Source organism: Cloeon dipterum, chromosome 1 (genome assembly GCF_949628265.1).
Source record: "Cloeon dipterum chromosome 1, ieCloDipt1.1, whole genome shotgun sequence".
NCBI lineage: Eukaryota > Metazoa > Arthropoda > Insecta > Ephemeroptera > Baetidae > Cloeon > Cloeon dipterum.
In genome coordinates, this window is record NC_088786.1 from 14,180,831 (window position 1) to 14,200,153 (window position 19,323).

The 19,323-nt window shown below is 37.5% G+C and overlaps 3 protein-coding genes across 3 annotated transcripts in view; 2 read left to right on the forward strand and 1 right to left on the reverse strand.

Annotated features, from left to right (window-relative positions):
- The window catches only part of cdi (center divider), a 53,399-nt gene extending 38,947 nt beyond the window's left edge, over positions 1–14,452 (reverse strand). Inside the window, exon 1 of the mRNA XM_065497607.1 lies at positions 13,905–14,452. Within this exon, the coding sequence (XP_065353679.1) occupies positions 13,905–14,153 (249 nt within the window). The 5' untranslated portion in view covers positions 14,154–14,452. The remainder of the gene's footprint in view (positions 1–13,904) is intronic.
- Positions 14,453–14,650: 198 nt separating this feature from the next.
- Positions 14,651–16,469, forward strand: LOC135948380 (sister chromatid cohesion protein DCC1). Its single transcript, XM_065497609.1, has 8 exons — positions 14,651–14,811; positions 14,893–15,066; positions 15,141–15,318; positions 15,371–15,593; positions 15,650–15,844; positions 15,901–16,020; positions 16,101–16,278; positions 16,336–16,469. The coding sequence occupies exons 1-8, from the start codon at positions 14,807–14,809 to the stop codon at positions 16,439–16,441; spliced, it is 1,179 nt and encodes a 392-aa protein (XP_065353681.1). The 5' UTR covers positions 14,651–14,806; the 3' UTR covers positions 16,442–16,469.
- Positions 16,470–17,008: 539 nt separating this feature from the next.
- Cwc25 (CWC25 spliceosome associated protein homolog) lies at positions 17,009–19,189 on the forward strand. Its single transcript, XM_065497608.1, has 7 exons — positions 17,009–17,215; positions 17,355–17,527; positions 17,682–17,857; positions 17,970–18,136; positions 18,198–18,458; positions 18,692–18,963; positions 19,022–19,189. Exons 1-7 carry the CDS (start codon positions 17,198–17,200, stop codon positions 19,134–19,136), a joined length of 1,182 nt encoding a protein of 393 aa, XP_065353680.1. The 5' UTR covers positions 17,009–17,197; the 3' UTR covers positions 19,137–19,189.
- Positions 19,190–19,323: the final 134 nt, after the last annotated feature.

Consider the following 19,323-nt stretch of genomic DNA (forward strand, 5'->3'; position numbering starts at 1 on the left):
AAGTGTAAAAATATGTAGTCTCGGCTAGATTGATATGAATGAGCAGTTGAAATGGAGCTTTTTGGTTGGTAAATGTAACAATAACTTGTTTCCTTATGAAACAATAGTTATTTTCCATAATTTCTTAACTATATAACAATTTGAATTTAAATAATTAAGAATTTAGCTGTTTTCCATGGAGATTTTAAGATTACATTGGCAACCTTTGTTGATCATTAAGATTCAAAATTTAAGCCGTCTGATAAATGGTTGTCAATGTCAGCGTCCTGGTTACTGGTCACTGCTTTCTTTTCCGCGCAACGCAGATCGGAAAGGTCGTTGTTTGTCGCGCTTTTTGCCGGCCGATAACCGTACGTTTTGCAATGCTTACCTAACACAGGCACTTAATCATATCTGGCGTCTTCAGCGTCGCGTTGAAGGATTCAAGGAACTCGGCTAGCATGTACTTAATACTGGCCTTCACTAATTAATATGTGTAGAGTGCTTTTATCGCAAGGGCGTATAAACGCTGAGGAAGTGAACGAAAATTAACCGGTGCCAGATGCTGAATGCGAAAAACACAGGTCATCAAGTTTAGCGACGTGGTGAGCGTGGGCTTGAATTTTAAAATGCAGTCTGAAAATATTCCCTCCCAGAAAATTAATGATAAGTTCTTCAATTTTCTCTTGTATTAGAAGCGGTTATAAGTTGTTCGTGTTGTCTAAATAGAAGAGAGCAACATAGAAATGTGAATCCTTCAGTTTACCCAGTTTACAATCTAACCAGAGACACGGTGGTTGACTATGGAGATCGCCGTAGCAATAAACATTGAGTCTGTTTGCACTCTCACCGTCAAACGGTTTAGACATATAAATGTATTTTCGAGAGCTGTCTGTCCGCTGCTTATGAAATATATGTGAACAGCTAGCACGGTGTTTACGGGGAAATTTTAGTCAATTGAAAGGACTTTCTGCTCTAGATTCGGCAGGCGCAAGTGGAAAGTAAATATTTGCACAGAATTCGACTTTTTTGAAGTGGCCAATTTAAACTGCGAATCCCAGCGAGGGACAGATTATTAAAAGCTGTGTCATGACGGAGTGCACAGAATTCGTAAGCATTCATCATGCTATAAATATACTAAAAGCCAAAATCACGCCGACACGAGGGTTTTTAATAACTGACGTAGCGGTTCAGAGATTCCTATTCGTGACTTTGTGAACAAAGAAAATTCGGCACCCGAGTGACAAATGCTGCAGCTAAAGGTTTTAACACGGCTCGGCTAAGCATCTTTTAGAAATGATTCGCGAGCAGAGAAAATCCACAAAGGCTGCCGAGCGAGCGAAAGGTGTACAGTTACAATCAGAATGACAAAACAGAAGAGTTTAGGTTGCTTCAATCTGTGCCGCTGGCTGCGCATAATGCACGGTGACAGAGAGGAAAAGAGACAAAGCAGCTGCAGCAGCCAGACCTGCACCGTTAATGAAATTAGACTGCTCGCTGCAAAACAAATGCTTATGCCCTCAGTAATCAGAGCAATGAATCAATGCTTACTCGGGTTGCACTCGAAAGGCATCGCACTCTTAAGGCAGCGAAAACCTTTCCTTATGCTCGCTCACTATTTCAAATACACCTGTTTGCAAATCGAACATTCAAATATAGAGCACACTTGATCTTAGTTGTGAAATGTTGAGTTCGAGTGAATAGTTTCAATTAGATTTCATAGAAATAGATACATAATTCACGTTCTAGTATTTGGCCATGCGACTCTATTATATGCGATCCTAGATTGGCCTTTAAAAAGCATGTTTCAACTTATTTATATTTTTGATGATTTGAATAAAAACAATTTTGAATTGAATTGGCCAGTAGAGGGAAATTTTGTAATATTTTATTGAAACGTTAAAATTTCTCCTTTCCCTAAAGCTATCAAATCAACTGAATTAAATTTATTTATCCCATCTGCCTTTCGTTGAAAATTTTTTTTACAAGAAATGCACCTCCAGCATCCATTCTAACGCAGCATTCCATAAAGTTTGAAGACTTCCTCGTTATCAATCGAAAGTTAGCAAAAAGTAACATTTGTTCGCGTATTATGGTTCAGTTGAGTGCGCTTCTGACGAATTTGCAGTGCAGAATTTCTCTCCGCACTCAAATTGAATTTGGAAAGTGCTGCAGGTTGCCTGCTTGTGTGCATGAATAATAATGCCACTGCTGTCGTTGTTATTTGCCGAGTGGAACAAACTTTGAGTGGCAAAAAGCGGGCGTGAAATTTCACTTTGCGCGCCTATTTGAGACGGAGGTGCCTTTTCTCATACCGTCGTGTGATGCAGATTTGTGAAGGAAAATCAACTTTTATTCCTTTTATGTGAATATTGTCGAAAGGTAAACTGCAGATTTAACACGAAATAAAAGAAAAAAAAGCGTTTTTCTTATCACCCCAAGTGCCGAGAAAAGGGGCGTGTGTTGCCATTATTTGTTCCCCGATAAAAAGAAATGCACGAGCAAGTTCAAATGGCAAATACGGGTTTTATAGAAATTATTTGGAATGATCATTGAATTAAATTCAAGTGCATAACCATGGAGTTTGAATCAATACATCATTGATTACACTATCAATGATATTTAACTTATTTTTATTTCTGATTAAGATAAAGCTTTGTTTTTACGTCTATAGAGATTCAAATAAACTTGAGTCAAGGGACTTTGAGGAAGGGTAAACAATGCTCGTGGTCAAGCACGGCGATAAGCAGCGAATCAAGTTTCACTCGCTGATTTGGGATCGAAATCTCACGGACAGGCATGATTGACACATGCGATTCACTCGTTCACCGATCGGTTGATGGTAGAAAGCAACAATTTCGGTCTGGGCACGACCTGCAACAATCTTGAGCAAACATCTACTAGTCCCACCGAGAGACAATTACCCGCGCAAAAATAACGAGAAAGACGATTGTTTGCCTCCCCCCGCGAGTTGACGACAATGGCAGATTAGCATTTCAGTCGGCGGGAAGACACGGAAAGAAACAAAACAAACCCTTTCACAAACTTTCTATAATATCACTAATAGAGACCAGAGAGAAAGAAAGAATTGAACAAGTGATGTCGGATGTTGCTTCGCATTGACGGACAATTAAAAACGCGTTACAAGTCGAAAACGATCTCGTGGGATTCTTTATATTCCACGCGTATCTTAATTTCTCGAGCTGAGCAAAGAAAGTGTATGAGGTGTGCGGTCGTAAATTTGCACATCATGACGTTCTAAATGTTTCAGCAGAGCTAAATATTTTAATCAACCGTATTAAATTTTTAAAAACAATTTCAAATATTCAGTGAATAGCGACAGCATATTGCCTCGTGTTAACGTCGCTTTAAGCTACACAGCACATTTCTTTTGAAAAAGCCCCCGCATTGGCCTCGCAAAATGGAGAGGGAATATGTTTCATGTTAAAGACACAGCATTAACTGGGGGAAATAAAAACAAAAATATTTCCCAGCAGCGCTCATTTTAACCGTGCAGGCTTGAGTTTTCAACTGCACTCATAGCACTACCGGGCGCTCTCTTTGAACATAAAGACGGACGAAATAAAATATATGGCATTAACGCAGATTGCTTTCGAATCAAGCTCAGTCTGGGGAGATCAAAAATGTGGAACATTGAATTTTGGAGTGGTAATTCTGAGTTTAATTTACCAAGACATCTCACAACTCTCCTGCAACAAATATTTATATTTCTAAGAGCTAGTCATATTGAACGACAGACGAGAATTAAGCTCTGATATAAGAAATTCACGACTAAAATTATATTTTCTGCACTTTTCCTGCCTTATTTTAACATTATTCTGCCTTCCTTCTGCCAATTTAGAAGCAATTTTCATCTCCACTTTACTTTAGTTTAACCTTATAATATATATTTAATGGATTTTAGACATTCGGGGACAAAAGCATTCCAATTTCAAACTGAATCATTATACAAATGAATAAAGCATTTTCCGCGCTGATCAGAGCGAATCCAATCAAGGATTAGACCGCACTGGTAGCGGCTTTCCGACAACATGGAGACCACACATGAACGAAAATATTCAAAGTCAATTACACGGCGCAAAATGTCGCGGGGCGGACGTGGAGGAATCTGTGCCGATGGAACCGAGATAGATGTCGTTGGCTTGAGGAGAACCATAAAGTTGCAGCAGCAAATAACGAAAAGCCGCAGCTGCTGCAGATGAACTAGATCAGCCATCGAGCATGAATATTATTATGCTCGCTAGTGGTGCATAATAAAGTATCAATTATTATCCATCCTTTCTATGCGGTCGCTCTATACGAGACCTAATTAAATCAGCCTTACTTAGACGCCCAAACGTTCACGACTATTTATGCGTTAAAGCGGCTCATGGCCAAATTAATATAGATAAATCACTGAATAAACGATTTTATCTTTAGTATATTAATGCTTGAATCTTACATACTCTGTCATACAAGAATTATTTCATATTTTCGATTAAATTAAAGAAAATATGAAGATTTTAATTTATTATGGATTTGAGAGATCGTAAGCACTTTACAAAAAATATTAAAAAACCTAAAATACGAATTAAAAAAAAATCAGCTTGTAAATCTGTAGCTGAATTCAAATATTTGCCAAACAAAATGTTCTGCAGTTATGGCATTTGAAATTTTTTAAATATCGTCTTATTAAAAATGTGAAACATAATAGTGATACATCTACAGGCTTTATAACGGGGTCAACGAATGTGAGTCCTTTGTTTGTTGTGTGAATGTGTAATTATTACTGCCAGCAAGCTTTTAGCTTTAACAAGCTTTCAGCAACAGAGGGATTGACACGTGTCCGCATGCGAAGCAGAAATCCAATTATGCCCATAGGTGAGCAGGCAGACACTCACAAAAGTCGAAAATTAGGAGCGCATGTGGGCGCCTCACTTTTATTTTATATACGACTCTAACACGCCAATCAATACGGCGAAACCCAAGAAATTGGATACGTTACCCCGGCACGATGCTCCCATTTTCTTTGAGAACTCAATTTGCGATGATTATGACTAATAACAATCTTAGCAGGAATAAGAAAAAAGGAAAGAAATGCAGGGAAGGTGCTGAGATGGGTGGACGTTCAGTCACGCAGCCGCAAATCAAATTATTTATCGTTTTTACCGACCTCAAGTGCGCTGTTATCCTTTAACCTTGTGAAGGGAAAATGGGTTTGACCCAGAAAGGGGAACTGACAACGAAATTTTTTCAGTTTGAAAGAGATACGACTATCTTAAGATTATATTTGTTTCAAATTTTAAATAGCAAACACATAATATTTTCAAGCCATAAAATACACCCTTTTAATGTAACAGTAAATTTTTAATATCAGCTGCTTGTGACACTAATAACACCATTAATTAAAAAAAAACTTTATCAGTCTGCATTTTCGTAAGTCGCATGATTCACCGTCCTTGCCCCATCTTTTTCACCTTACGCGGCACGCATGGCTCCCAAAAGCCCTCCCCATTATTGCGGGTGAGTCACCCTGGGGCCGTGAAAATAAATTTCGCGTGATTTACTAGATGTTTATTTTCTGCAAGGTATAAAAGGTTGAGCTGGGTATTAGGGGCGACCGGCAGCAAATAATCTGCGAGCGAGGGGAGAGATATTTGAGCTTCCCGCGAATGACTCACTCGGCGCTGATAATGAGCAGGGTTGCCTTTGCAGACTGATTGTGAAGCAACACCCTTAGAAAGGCTCCAAAAAGAAGGGCTGGTGTTGCTCAAAATTTTGACACACCGCCGTTCTTTCATCGACTGAAACCATTGTTTGTGCATTAATTATGAGCAGGCTGCGGCTCGGGTTGCATGCTTGTTTCCTCCACTCTTGTCGGGTTAATTAGTTATTTGTTCTGGCGGCGAAACTGGATATTTCAGGAGATGTGCGAGGCATTTTCAAGGTCTAAGTAAGAATTCGTTGCTCTAGGGAGATGCTAATGAATTATTCAGAATCAATTAGCTAAGTATATATTTGGAGGGAATGTTTACTCTAAACAACGAAACCAGCCATCGGATCCACTTGGTATTTTGCACGCATCACTAACGAATTATCAGCGTGGCATCAAAAACGCGAAGATCAAACAGAATTAAAAATAATTCGAATTCCAAAAACGATAGTGAATCAGACTGCTTAGTTTTCGCAAAATCAAACAAATGATTTTTTTTAATTCGAATATTAACTGCAAAACGAGAATTGTTTTTACTGATGGAAACCTCAAATTGCCGACCTTAGAACTACCGATGGCGCTTGAATACAAAAATAGAGGTAGTTGGCAATTTTCCAGTTGACTGGGTGCTTGAAAGAACGAAAAGGATCCAAGAGCTGGAGGCAGGAGTTCCTCTCGTGACCTGACAATGAATCGGATTTCCGCACTGCCGTGCCAACAGCGGCAAAGGTCACGGACCTAAAAATCTACCGCTTAAGCTATGAATACGATATGAGATAATTACGATAAACTTAGGACACGTAGCCAAAACGACGTTGAATGCACCTTTCACTATGTTTTCCTCAAAATTACTGACTGTTTATTGTACATATCGCAAAAGAGAGGTGTATCATTACGTCTCAATTTCACTTTCATTCATCGCATCGTAAAAAATAATGCTGAGAGATGGGAGACGAAAAATAAATTTTGCTCCTGCAAATTGTTTTACAATCTCTCATGCGCAGTAAATTATTTGATTTGCATGGTGTTGTAAAATAACTAAAAAGCACCGTTGAACTTTCTTTCAGAGGATGTGCTCTTTTTTATTTACAGAACTATTTTATTGTTAGAATTTAAGTGGGCAAGACAAAAATATTGAAGTGAAATTGAAAATATTTTAACGTCAAAAACCATTATTAAATTGTAGCAAATGTACAGTGTACCAATATAATTCATAATCTCATAGACAAATAGAAACGGTTCCTCCACTTCCGTTTTATTTCTCTTATCCAATTTCAAAATACACGCAACTGTTGTTATTTAATTTGCATAGTCTCATGAGCGTTTACGAATTTAGAAACTTATTTGCTCTGTGGTGCGAATCAACTTGACGAATAGCATACTAAAATGCAAATGCGAGATTTCCCTTGGCGCACACAATCCCCAATTTCTCACACGCCCAATGCATCCGCGCGAGCGATAACATCTTGCAACCAGTATGGTGGTGAGAACCTGAGAAGAAATCATCGTGCATAAGAGTCTGTAATGCGCCAGCGATGTAACAAATAGCAGAAAAACAAACCGATTGCCTTTCACTCTCGTTTTGGTTCCTTTGCTATATAATATGGTCGGCGAGCATAGAAAACTCTCTAGCGTATTTAATTGAGCTCGGAAGTAAGCGCGGAATTTGCATTTCACTCCTCCGCTTCAGCTTATTGCACTCTAATTAGCTCTGGTAGGTTTATTCACCTCACCGAAATTAATTAACGCTCACAATCAGCAAGTGAATGCGAAGACAGTCAGGTGAAATCGCAAGATAGCCCCATTAAACATCCAAATTTCTGCTTATCTTAAGCCAATAATTGTAAAACATACATTGAGAATGTTATCTTGTAATTTGCCAGCAATATAGGAAGAAACTAATATAAATGGTTTTTAAAAACAAAGAAATGATAAAAATGAAATTATAGCAATACGAATACACTCTCGGTAAGTTTCAAAAATCTTTTAATTTTTGAAAACTCCATGAAATTATTTAGTAAATAGTTTATACAAAAACCATTGTTAAATAAATAAATTTTGTTTTAACTAACTTTGTGTATTTGTATGATCTAATTTTAACTAATTGTAAGCTGCTTTGAAATATTTATGCGATACCCGCCTCAACCTGGAAAAAACTAAATCTAATCGTATAATATGTACTACCCATTTTAAAATTTAATATTATTTGTACCCTTTTATGATGGGTTTGATTGAGTTAATTTTCTTGAGAAATGTATTAAAAACTTTTACAAAAATTAATTTGATACCTAACTTTAAAATGCATCTAAGCTCTGTGCAGCGGTAAAAAATAGCAATGGTCCAGGCTTCGAAAATGTGCGACCCTAATTATATAAAAAATGGAAGCATTACTTGAACCAAAGTAAGCACGTTTACTTTCTAAATCGCATTTAACAGCTTCAGCAGACGCTTCTTTTATGTTTTCATCAAATGCATTCCTCGTCACGAATAACACCGACTATTTGCACAGTACAATGCTAAGTGTAGGAATACAGATCGTTTTTGCAACCTCTGGGAATTGTGCTGCTCAGCTCGGCTTGACGTGCTCTGTTTGCCTGCGACACCCCGTCTAGCTAAGTTTCTCCTATTTAAACATTCACCCATCGTTTTTGTCACACGACGGCATTCTTAACCTTTTCCTCTAATCATTGTTTTAGTATTTTATTTAATTAAACAGTGACACGACTTGGTTCAGACGATTCGTATCGAGAGTCAACTCCCAAAAGAACGGATCTTCACTTTTTACAACCCTTTCAAAAGGAAAGTCTCTCTCTGTGATCCGATTTTGACTGATGGAGAATACAAGAAGAAGTAAAAGCTGATTATATTTTTTCAAGATTGAATGGAGAGAGAGAGAGAGAGAGAGAGAGAGAGAGAGAGAGAGAGAGAGAGAAAGTGGCCTGCAGCGTGCATGTATAAGTGTTGTTATTGTGTCTGGGTTATATTCTTTTATTTATTTATCTTTTTACTGCGCCGACAGGAACAATGAATGAGAAATTTGTTGTTATATTAAAGCATAACGCGATGGTCGTTTCTTAAGTGTTGTTGGGGATAATATATTTTTTGGTTGAACCAAGGTTAAGCCTTGTCGGTCCGTGCCCTTTTGCAATGCAGAATGCACCGCTCCAAAAGTAAATTTATTTTTTAAAAAAGGTATACTTAGATCAAAGGATGATATTATTTATGAAAATAATAATATTATTCATTCATTCATTCTTCCTTGTCATCGGCTGGTCCTTGCAGTCATCTCATTTACGAGAAAACAAGAAGTTTTTCCAAATTAATTCCGGCCAGTGTTTGAGAAAATTACTATATAAATTTGGGATTCAGAGTTAAATCTTGAATTGAAATATTATGTGTCTAATTGAACATAAATATTAAGGTCCATTCGCTATTTACTTTAACAATCGGCATCGGCAGTCCATTTGGACCTGTAACCATGGTGAGTTGGTCCTGAATTCAGTACGCTCATGACGCAAACATAAGGCACAAAAGTAAACACGCGAGTTCTCCTTAAGATCACTTTCGATAACATAGAGCGCATTTAATCACACGCCGACGACAGGCATCTTTTCTAATTGGGAATGCTGATCATTCCAATCTAATTAGCAGTAGAGAGCGACAAAAAGCGTTCGCTTTCATGGTCTGTGATCTGCGACGAGCGAGAAAAGCGTGAGACAATAGCTGCGAGTTTGACAATTGCAATATTTGACTCGTTCGATTGGTGCCGAGGCGTTTTTCCCCTTCTATCCTGCTGACATTGGCGTGTCAGTTGAAAGAGATCGAATCCAGTTTCCAGACCCTTCTGCCAATTAAAGCGAGACTCGCAGCGCACAATTCATTGATTTGCATTATGTTTCATTGTTCGCGTACACGTAAAAGCAGAAAGATGTCGCGCAACGGGGAAAAACGTAATATAGTATATCATCGCAGCTCACAAATATGCTGCTTGGTTGGGCTGCGTGTTGCGTTTCGATCTGATGTGATTCATGCTGCAAATAAGGTCGATTTGACAAAAGGGCATTCTACTGCTAGCCGCATTTTAAACGCCAAAAGATTCTTTGAATGTGTGAAAAGCAATTTTGTTTCCTTTTGTAATTAAGTTTATTAAAACTGAAGAATTTGAATCGGTTCTGGGGGGGGGGGGGAAACGTCGATTTAAAAATTAGAGGCGCTTTTTATAATTTTGTTTGATGGTTAATTATCTATCTCCTTGTACAAAAAAAATGATTGATTGAGCGCACCTAACTATTTTTAAAGGAAGATACAAATATAAAGCAAACCAAAAATAAAGTTTTGCGTGCCGTTTTCATGTCAAGCAAATTATATTTAATTGTAACTTCCAATTTCCATTAATAATTTAAAAACAATTGACTTTCTGCAATAGCCAAGAAACATTAATAATTATGAAACTTAAATACTCCTTCTGCGTGATCCTTATAAAGGCCTTCAATTATTTAATTTTTTTTTACCAGAGGCCGAGTTTCAGAAATCTCAAACGTGGTCTATAATATTGATTTTCCACCGCACGAAGTTCAGATTGAACTTTTCCGGCAGCCTCGTTGGACTGGCTGTAAAAGCCAAAAGACAGGAGATGAATCATTCTTCTGCTGAGTGGCATCAATCAGTCGAACGGCGAGGGGAGCAGAAAGCATAAATTAAGTGACTGCGGCTTGCAGCGAAAAAGGCTCGGCTGAGCTGACCGACCTTGCCCCGCCATTGGGTCTGACACTCGACTGCTGCTTGTTTTACCCACCGTCTCGCCCGAACCACTTGTCACACTTTTCAGCCTGCTTAAAACAACATTTTTGCATACTTAATAGAAGGCTGGTAACGCACCGTAAGAGTCAGATATGCAAATTACGAGCACCGACTGACTTTCCGCTGAAGAAGAAAGATCACTTGGGTGATTTTGGTTCTAGACTTTTCGATATCAAAATGAAGCCTTGTATATCGAACATTATATAATGATATATTACTTTGGATTAGTTTTAGCACTCGTTGAAGTATCATTAATCAAGTGATCCAAATGTCCCAGTATTTAGGCTTTATTAGCCTCCATTCATTAAATAAATATTGATAAAGCCTAACTGTGCTATATAGTAATGATCAATATTAAGACGCAACTTAGCCGAAACAAATATTTGGTTCATCCAACGTCGTAACTGATGAAAAATCCTAAATTTTATCATGAAACCTAATCTTTCTTCGATTTACAATTTGATAAAAACCGTCGCCCAGCACAATTCCTTTCGGAGAAGCTAGTGAAGATAAAATGACCATTAATAATTCAAGTTTCACTCATTCCACATCGCAGTGGACAGGCAGCCGGCGAAAGATTAAGTTCACTCGAAAGTTGTTGAGCTAGTCTCATCTTATCTGGTTCGCGCGGATTCCCCTGCGAATCTTGAGCTAGAAACGGGCCAGTTTTACTTTTTTCTTACTTTCTACCTTCCACTTGCTTGAAAAAAAATGCTAAAGCAAACATAAAATACATATATGCATATTACACAGCCTAAGTGCAACAGGCGGACTTTTTTCTGTTTGTTGAAAATAATAAATAACGTTCTTCAATAAGAAGAATATAATATGAAAAAAATCACCGTTTTTAAGACAATTTCATGACTGACTTAATCCGCAGTAATGTTGATTCGGCATTTATCACCCTGAGTGCGAAACTGGGCCGCTGCTATTTGTTTTGCGTCGTTCACGTTGAAACAATAATTATTGCCATTTGAACCCCTATGGCCTTGCAGCTAAGTTAAAAATCTATTTGTCACTCTTAATTGATCTAGGCCAAACGATGAAAGGGCGCCTTTTAATTGCTGAAGAATAGCTTTCTGACCCGACCGCAATAGATTACTGACTGGACGATAAATTTAATATTTTGAAGTCTCTAATTGACATTATTTGTCAACTCCATTTCGTTGTCAGTTTGTGTTTTGAATTAAGATTGATAATTATAAATTATTAGAGGAAAGTATTGCCTAGATATAAACTTCAATTTCTATAATGTAAATGGCGCAAACCATTACGTTTAGATTAGGATATCTTATTATATGTACACTGTATTTCGTAAAGAAAAATAACTACTCAAGAATTTAAAGTGGATCGATACAACTGAACATTATTTGAATTGTTGGATGCAATAAGCAGTTGATCGAAAAAATTGTTATATGTCCAATTTGCAATAATTAAAAAAGACCTTGCTACTGAAAAAAAAATCAAAATTTTAAAATTTTCACCAAAATTTACTGCGCTTGACCACATTTTCTGGGCAGATTTCGATTCCTCTCGTCGAGATCTGTCCAACAGCGTATGAAGCCTTTTAGGGAAACTCTTTGAATTGAAATATAATCATATTTCAAGTAAGGAAAGAGTCTTTACCATTTGAAAAGCAAGCTAACTTTGCAGACACTTTTTCAAAAATTCACAGTGCTACAGGTCGATTTTGGCTTTAAGTGAATCTAAAGGGATAATTGGCAAACGGGATTTTCCAGGATTTTGCAGCATCTCTTTGCAGCAAATCTCTTAAAAATGGCGCAAAAGAGATGTACGTGTATGTTCTTTATTCCTTACAAATCTTTTTTAAATAATTGCGCAAGAGATGAAATTTAAAATTTATGTTGGGCAATGTTGACACAATGAAAAATACTCTAAGTCAACTTCTCAAAACTATAGAAGTCATGAAATAGTGTTGTAAATATTTCCTAATAAATCAATTAACGAAATACAAAGTTTTTTAATTTGTTCAAGTTCGAAAAAAATCTGAAAAATTTATACAAAAAAACTCCATTTTAAAGTGAATATCCAAAATAACTGGCAGTCATCGTAATTTTTGTATAACAGTTATGATGTCAGACTTATTATTTTTCTGTCATCATTTTCCTTTAAGCTTAATTAAGATAAATAATTCAACAAAAAAGTAATGCTTCTGCCAGTCTTGCTCGTCACGACCAGACCAAGGCAGTCGCTCGACAGATTTCAAATTCCTCTTGGCAAACGGAAGAATGAAACAAGGAACGAATCATGTTGACAATTCGGTTCGTGACCTCGGGCAGACAGCTACGGAATCCAAAGTAGCTTTTCCTTCAACTTACTCGTCTTGCCATTTGATATCTAACAGATTTTCACCTGCTTTCGGCGCATCTTTCTCTATCTTGGCGATACGCTCCACATTACTGATTCTCTTAACTCTGGGGTATGAATTCTGTCACTTTCCATTATTCTATCCCACTTGCCAAAAAATGAAAGCGAATAACAAATGAAAATAAATCCAATTAACTAAGCCAACCTGATTGACATATCAAGCGGCACTATTAGCATTTATTTATATTTCTTTGGGTTGAAATAAAATAAAAGTTAAGGCACCCTAGAACGGAATTCCGATATTGTGCTAAGATCGTTAATATTCTTTTTGATGCGTGCGTTTTTCAAAGTACATAATCATGCGTAGATAATATTTTTCACATTACCCGTGAAAGCGTAGGGAATATTCAGAATGATACTGAGCTTTGCAAGGCTTGTTTCTTAATTCTAAATTATATTTGACTTCATGAATTCTGGATTTAGAGTCTCAAAGCATGCTACCACCTCAGAATCAAATGGAAGCTCAAACCATTATGTAGAAACATGCATTGAATTCGTATTGTTATCTTGCGATTGCTAAAAAGCTTTTATAAATCTTAAGAAATATGAGAAAACCCCCTGATTTCTTCTTTATATTTTGTAAAAGCTGAATGGACTGAACGATGCGGCAGGGGGCATGCATAATAATTGAGTCAGCCAAAGGCACATTCATGGGGATTCCTTTGCCACTTTGTTTATCCACAAGCGAAAAGTGTGAGTCTGTTTGGCCCCGAACCAAGATTTGCAGAGGTGTGTTTGCATTAGCGACACACACTGTCTTAATATGTATTTTTAACAGTATTACATTATTTGACATTAAATTTAATAAAATTTCATTTGAACTGTTTTGTCAAAAATAAGTTTTCGTTTGTGCTCATGATATCCAGGACATTATTTCATGTTGCAGAAAAACAATTAATAATAGATAGCTTCTTACAACAAAACATAGCAAACCAACAATGCATAAACAAAATTGTTTCATGGGAAATCAAATTTTGGCATTGTCCCCCAGAACTAAACTTTAAAGCCAAATTATGCGACTGACCTTGTAGACCTCGGAAAAGAAGCCGGAGCCGATCTTTTCGGAGGTGAAGTCGTCCAGTCGGTTAAGGGAGGCAACGGCGTGCCTCAGGGCCTGGCAGGACGACCCTGACATCATCCTGTCGGGGGGCGTGCCAACGACCGCGGAGCCCCTGTCGGCCACGTCCTCGATTTTGAGGGGCACATCGGGCCCCAGCTCGCAGTGGTCGCACAAGAAGGGGTCGGCGCCGTTGGCGCCTTTCTTGGGGAGCATGCTGTCCGCTCGGCCGCAGTGGACACAAAACTCTCGAGAAACTACAGTATGGTCATCAACGCACGCAAACCATCGCTCGCACACTCTCGGACACTCGGTGGCGCGCCGTCCGGCGGCCACAAAACTGCTCGGCACACGTACGGATAACAAAAGGGTCACTTTGTGTCGGCTCACTGTCTTGCCATGTCAATCGCGCGGCGACTGGTGCTCGAGTATTTACACTCCATCGCTGGCAAGCACCTCCACCTCCGGTACTTGCTCAGCTCTCGTTTACACACAAGCTTCGCGCTTCTCCGTCGGTGGCGCTCCCATTCATTGATTTCCAGGAGCTTGTGGTAGAAGCCGGCTGCAAATGAAAGTAAAAGTTTTTGCAGCTGCCATAGGTGGCTATGGTGGCTGTCACAGTGTCTTGGTTAAACATTCACGAGCAGTGCTGACACCTGTCCGAGAAAATTGCAAGTAACTGCATTTAGATTGACTTTGACCTTGACTGCGACAGTTTTGGTGTACTGAATTTTTGCCGCCAAATTGCTTTGGTCCAGTCTTTCCAGCAGTTGTTCAACTTCGGCATTAGTTTTCATTATTATTTTAATCGTGTTCAGCTTACATTATTTTGTACGCAGGCTTTAACAGTACATACACTTGAGGGAAACATGATGTAAGATTTATCTGGTTCATTTCATGTATGATATATATAAATAAATTAATTTTTCGTTTCTTTGCACTGCCATTATCATAGGAATGACTGTCCAAGAACTCGAGAAGATGTGGAGAAAACGCTCAATGAAGCTAAGATCAAAACCTCGGCGCTGAACCCGTGTACGCAAATTCTTAAGTTTTCAGAGGAAGAGGCAGCCTATACTTGTCTTGAGTTGAATAAGGAGTTGTTGGAGACCTTAGAATCAGGACAATGGTGTGTATCATACATATTATCTCTGAATTCACCCCTGAAGATCCTTAAAAATATTAAAATTCAGCTTATTATAGCTTAGTTATTCGAGGAGACAAAAGCGAAAATGCCGTCCTCTGCACCATCAACAAAACCTTTGAACTGAAAGACACTGAGACATCAAATTCACTTCTCATCATCAAATCAATTGATAATCACAGTGACTTAAAATATCTGCAAGATAATGAAGCTGAGGGAAGAGTAGAGCTCAGAATTGTAAAAATTGACTAATGCGAACAAGTTATGTTATTAATAGTATCCACTGTAGGTAGACAAGTTAGTGCACAATTATCTGGAACCTAGGCTGTGTAGGCCACACTTGCAAATAGTCCGGAAACTGCTGAACAAGCAAATCTTCAAAGGGCAAGAGAACGAGCGAAACGTCAGCACATTCGACTTATACAGTTTTGACAAACTTCTGACCACGGTGCAAGCCAGTGAAGAGGAGCTGTTAAAAGAGTTGAAAGATTTAAATGCCATTGAATATAATGGTTAGAATGCACAGTAATTTGTGTTACCTAAAACTCTTAAACATATTTGTTTTTAGGGTTTTGGAGGCTGCTTGATTTTGAATACCACTTCAGAGTGTTTTCATTCATTACAACTTTCATAGAACAAGAGTCGATCCCTTTGGACAAAATCAACATGGAAATGTGCAGCAATGCTTATGAAGAAATTGTGCCCAAAGAAATATTTGAACAAGTGTTCAAGTACTATACAGAGCCTAGAGAAAGTATGCCTGGTAATTTATCATGTAACATTGACTTCAGTCAATGGTAATCAGTCTTTCAAATTCAGGGTATTATTCTTTGAATCAAGACAAAGTGTGCAGAATGGTCGCTGAGAGCCTCTTGAAAGATTCTCGAAAATTTAACCTCGATGAATTCTTGCCTGTTTGGCAAGAGAGTGTTCTTCCAGGTAATATTCAGTTCCCATCAATGGGACTAAGAAATCACAAAATATTGTTCTTAAGAAAAATATATTTATTTGTATTTAAGGTCTAGAAACAAAATTAAGTCAACTTACTGGAACTGTGATTGTGGACAAAGAATCAAGTACTCCAGCGATTTGGTATTTTCCTGAGAGAGATTTGCCTGAAAACATCAATGCAAGATTGCAACGATTATTCCAGGAACGGACATCGTGGCCTTTGGATGACATCCTGCCTTACATGGAGTAAGAGTTAAAATTGACTTAAATCGTTTAACAGTTAAAATGAAAACTTGAATTTAGAAAACTTGCAACACCACAGCTTCCAGTGAACGCCCTTCTCGCTAAATATGCAAGAATGTCCAGCAAGGATGGAACCAAATATTTCACTGGTCGTCATTCAAAATAAAGAAATACCATAATTATTAGTAAAAACATTACTTTAGTATTTATTATCTTAACCAGCTTTTGACAGCAAGCTAAATATTTTATTAGAGTATGTGTACAATGGTTCCTCAAAATCTTAATAGTTGGAAATAAGGTAAAGCCGGAAAGGCTCTTATCAGCTACATTTTCAATTTTGTATGATAGAGCCATTCAAGAATAATTATTGCGTTAAATTCGCTTTTTTCTCTAAGATATCGTCCAGGTGCTGGGTTATCAAATTGCGCATAATAATATAGCTCAACAAAACCAAACTCAATTTTCCTTGTTACATATGTGAAGGGTAACAAGATCATTTAAAGTTAAGTGTTTGTTGAGCTATGCGTAATTTTACCGGCACCAGGACGATATATAATACAGTATATAGCCAATTTAGTAACATTTTGTAATACATATAAAAGCATTATAATGCTTATTGTTAGGTAAATTTCGCACTGAGAAATTAAAACGTGTTGGCAACACTCAGTTTTCGTTGGTATGCCTGCGCTTTGCGCTACTTTATTTGAGTCACTTTGATGGCCTGGATTTAGTTGTTTATGTTGTGCTGCTGTTACAGTGCTTTATAGTGCTTAGACTTCCTAGCGTGAAGTTAAAGTCTGGTCCGTCCTTCAGGACCTTCAGTAGTTTCAATTTTTTTATCTTAGCTTATTTTATCTATCTTAAAAATACTTTTGATTTCTGGGAATTTCCGATTTAAAAAATCTTCATCATAAAAACCGCGATGGGAGGGGGAGATTTGGTAAGTTTTTCTCTAAGCACATTTTAATAATTACATACCATCATAATAATTATTATTGTTCTCTTGCACTGTTTCTTAACTATTTCAATGAAACTAAAACCATATTGAAAATGAAATTTTTTGCTTTTGCGTTATTCAGAATTTGAAGAAATCATGGCATCCAAACACAATGAAAAATATGGAGAAGGTATGGAAAGCAGAGCAGAGACAGGAAGCAGAGAAGAAGAAAATTAAAGAATTGCAAAGAGAGCTTCGAGAAGAACGAGCCCGAGAGGAAATCACCAAATACGCGGAGGACCAAGGAGTCATAGAGTATGTGTAGATATTATCATTCTACCCTTCAATTATTCACTGCTGTCTCAAATTAAAGAATCTGGTACCATAGAGTAAACATTCTCATAAAATGATCACAATGGTTGTAGCAAGAATTAAAATTTGGGCTATAAAAAATAATTATCATTTCAAGGAAAAAAGATGGTTCTAAACTTGACTGGATGTACCAAGGACCTGGCAAGCAGATTGACCGTGAGCAGTACCTTTTGGGCAAAGCCATTGACAAGCCTTTGGAGGAACAGCTCTTGACTGATAAACCCTCAAGCACAAGTATTGTGGATAGTACATCTCGAATGCATCCTGAATATGGTAAGATATATTGAACAAAATAGTTTTAGTGAAATAAGTAATCTTGGAAAATGTTAATTTCCAGCTCAGATTTGCTTTTCATTGATGACAAATTAAATGTATTTTTCTGCAGACGGAATCCCCACAAATATTTTAAAAACTCTTGGTGGTGGGACCGGCCAAGTAGATATGGCCAGAAAAATGATGGAAGACCCGCTCAGTTCTATCAGAAAAAGGGAAGTTGAGACCAGAACTGAGTTGTTGTCCAATCCTGTGAGGATGAAGCAACTCAAGATGATGGTAAATTGAATACTCCTTAAACACTGTTAACATAGAAAGTACCATTTTATGCTTTTTATAGCTTCAGGAGTCCGAAAAGCATGGAAAAAAGCGTAAAAAACATAAGAAAGAGAAGAAGAACAAGAAGAGCAAATACAGTGACGATGAGGACCTTGACAAACTACTTGCTGCCAAATTGAGCAAATTGAAAGATGTTGTTGAGAAAAAACAATTGCAAAAAATCCTTGGCGACAAAGATGAGTCTAAAAAGAGGTCAAGAAGTCGATCTGCCTCTCTTTCATCTGAAGAAGATATGCCAAAGAAGAAAGCCTATGGATTAGTGGTATGATTAGTGTTTATTCAAATTTTATAAGTTAGATATCCCTTTAAACAGCATTTTAAACTCCTCTTGATATTACACAGGTTATAAATCCTAAAGGAGATCTATTGGGGAATTAATTACTTAATATATTTAAGCATATTTCACTGTCAAAGCAACTAAGTACAGTAATCTGAATAGATGTCTTTTCGAAAATTATTTTCTGTCATTTTGTTTTTTCTGTGTCCATATTTTAGCTTCCTGCTGGCTACTCCAAAAAGGATTCCAACTGGAGAGACAGATCACGCTCTCCTCCAAAGAAAAAGAAGGCACCCTCTCCCCCTTCCAGATACAGAAGAGAACCCCCCAAAAAGTTGTCTGAGGAAGAGAAGGCTGCAAAATTGAGGGAAATGCAAGCAAATGCAGGCTGGCGTGATCACGAAAGAAGCAAAAATGTCAAGCGTTACCGAGAGGAGGACCAATTTGAAGTTGAACATCACAAGGAGAAGTTTGACAATAGTTTCATAAAGTAATGATGTTTTGGTGTTTGGTCTCTATAAAATTTTATCGTGTTTCTAATTTCGCAGCAAACAACTAGCCAAGGCTGCTGAAAGAAGCACCGTCGAGGAGAGAATACGATCCAAAAAACATTACATACAGAGAGGCACAGGGACTATGGAGAAAAATTTTGCTAGGAGATAACATTGAAATATAGGACAGCTGCACAGGTGTAGCACATATATTTAACAACAGAACGTGTTTGATTTACTTTATCTGGGACCATTCTTTGACTTACATTAATTTGTAACTGAAAAGCAGATTTACTTATAATTAGAGTCTAGATATTATGTAGAAATAAAATCATAGTAGAATTAAATTCAGCTCACCT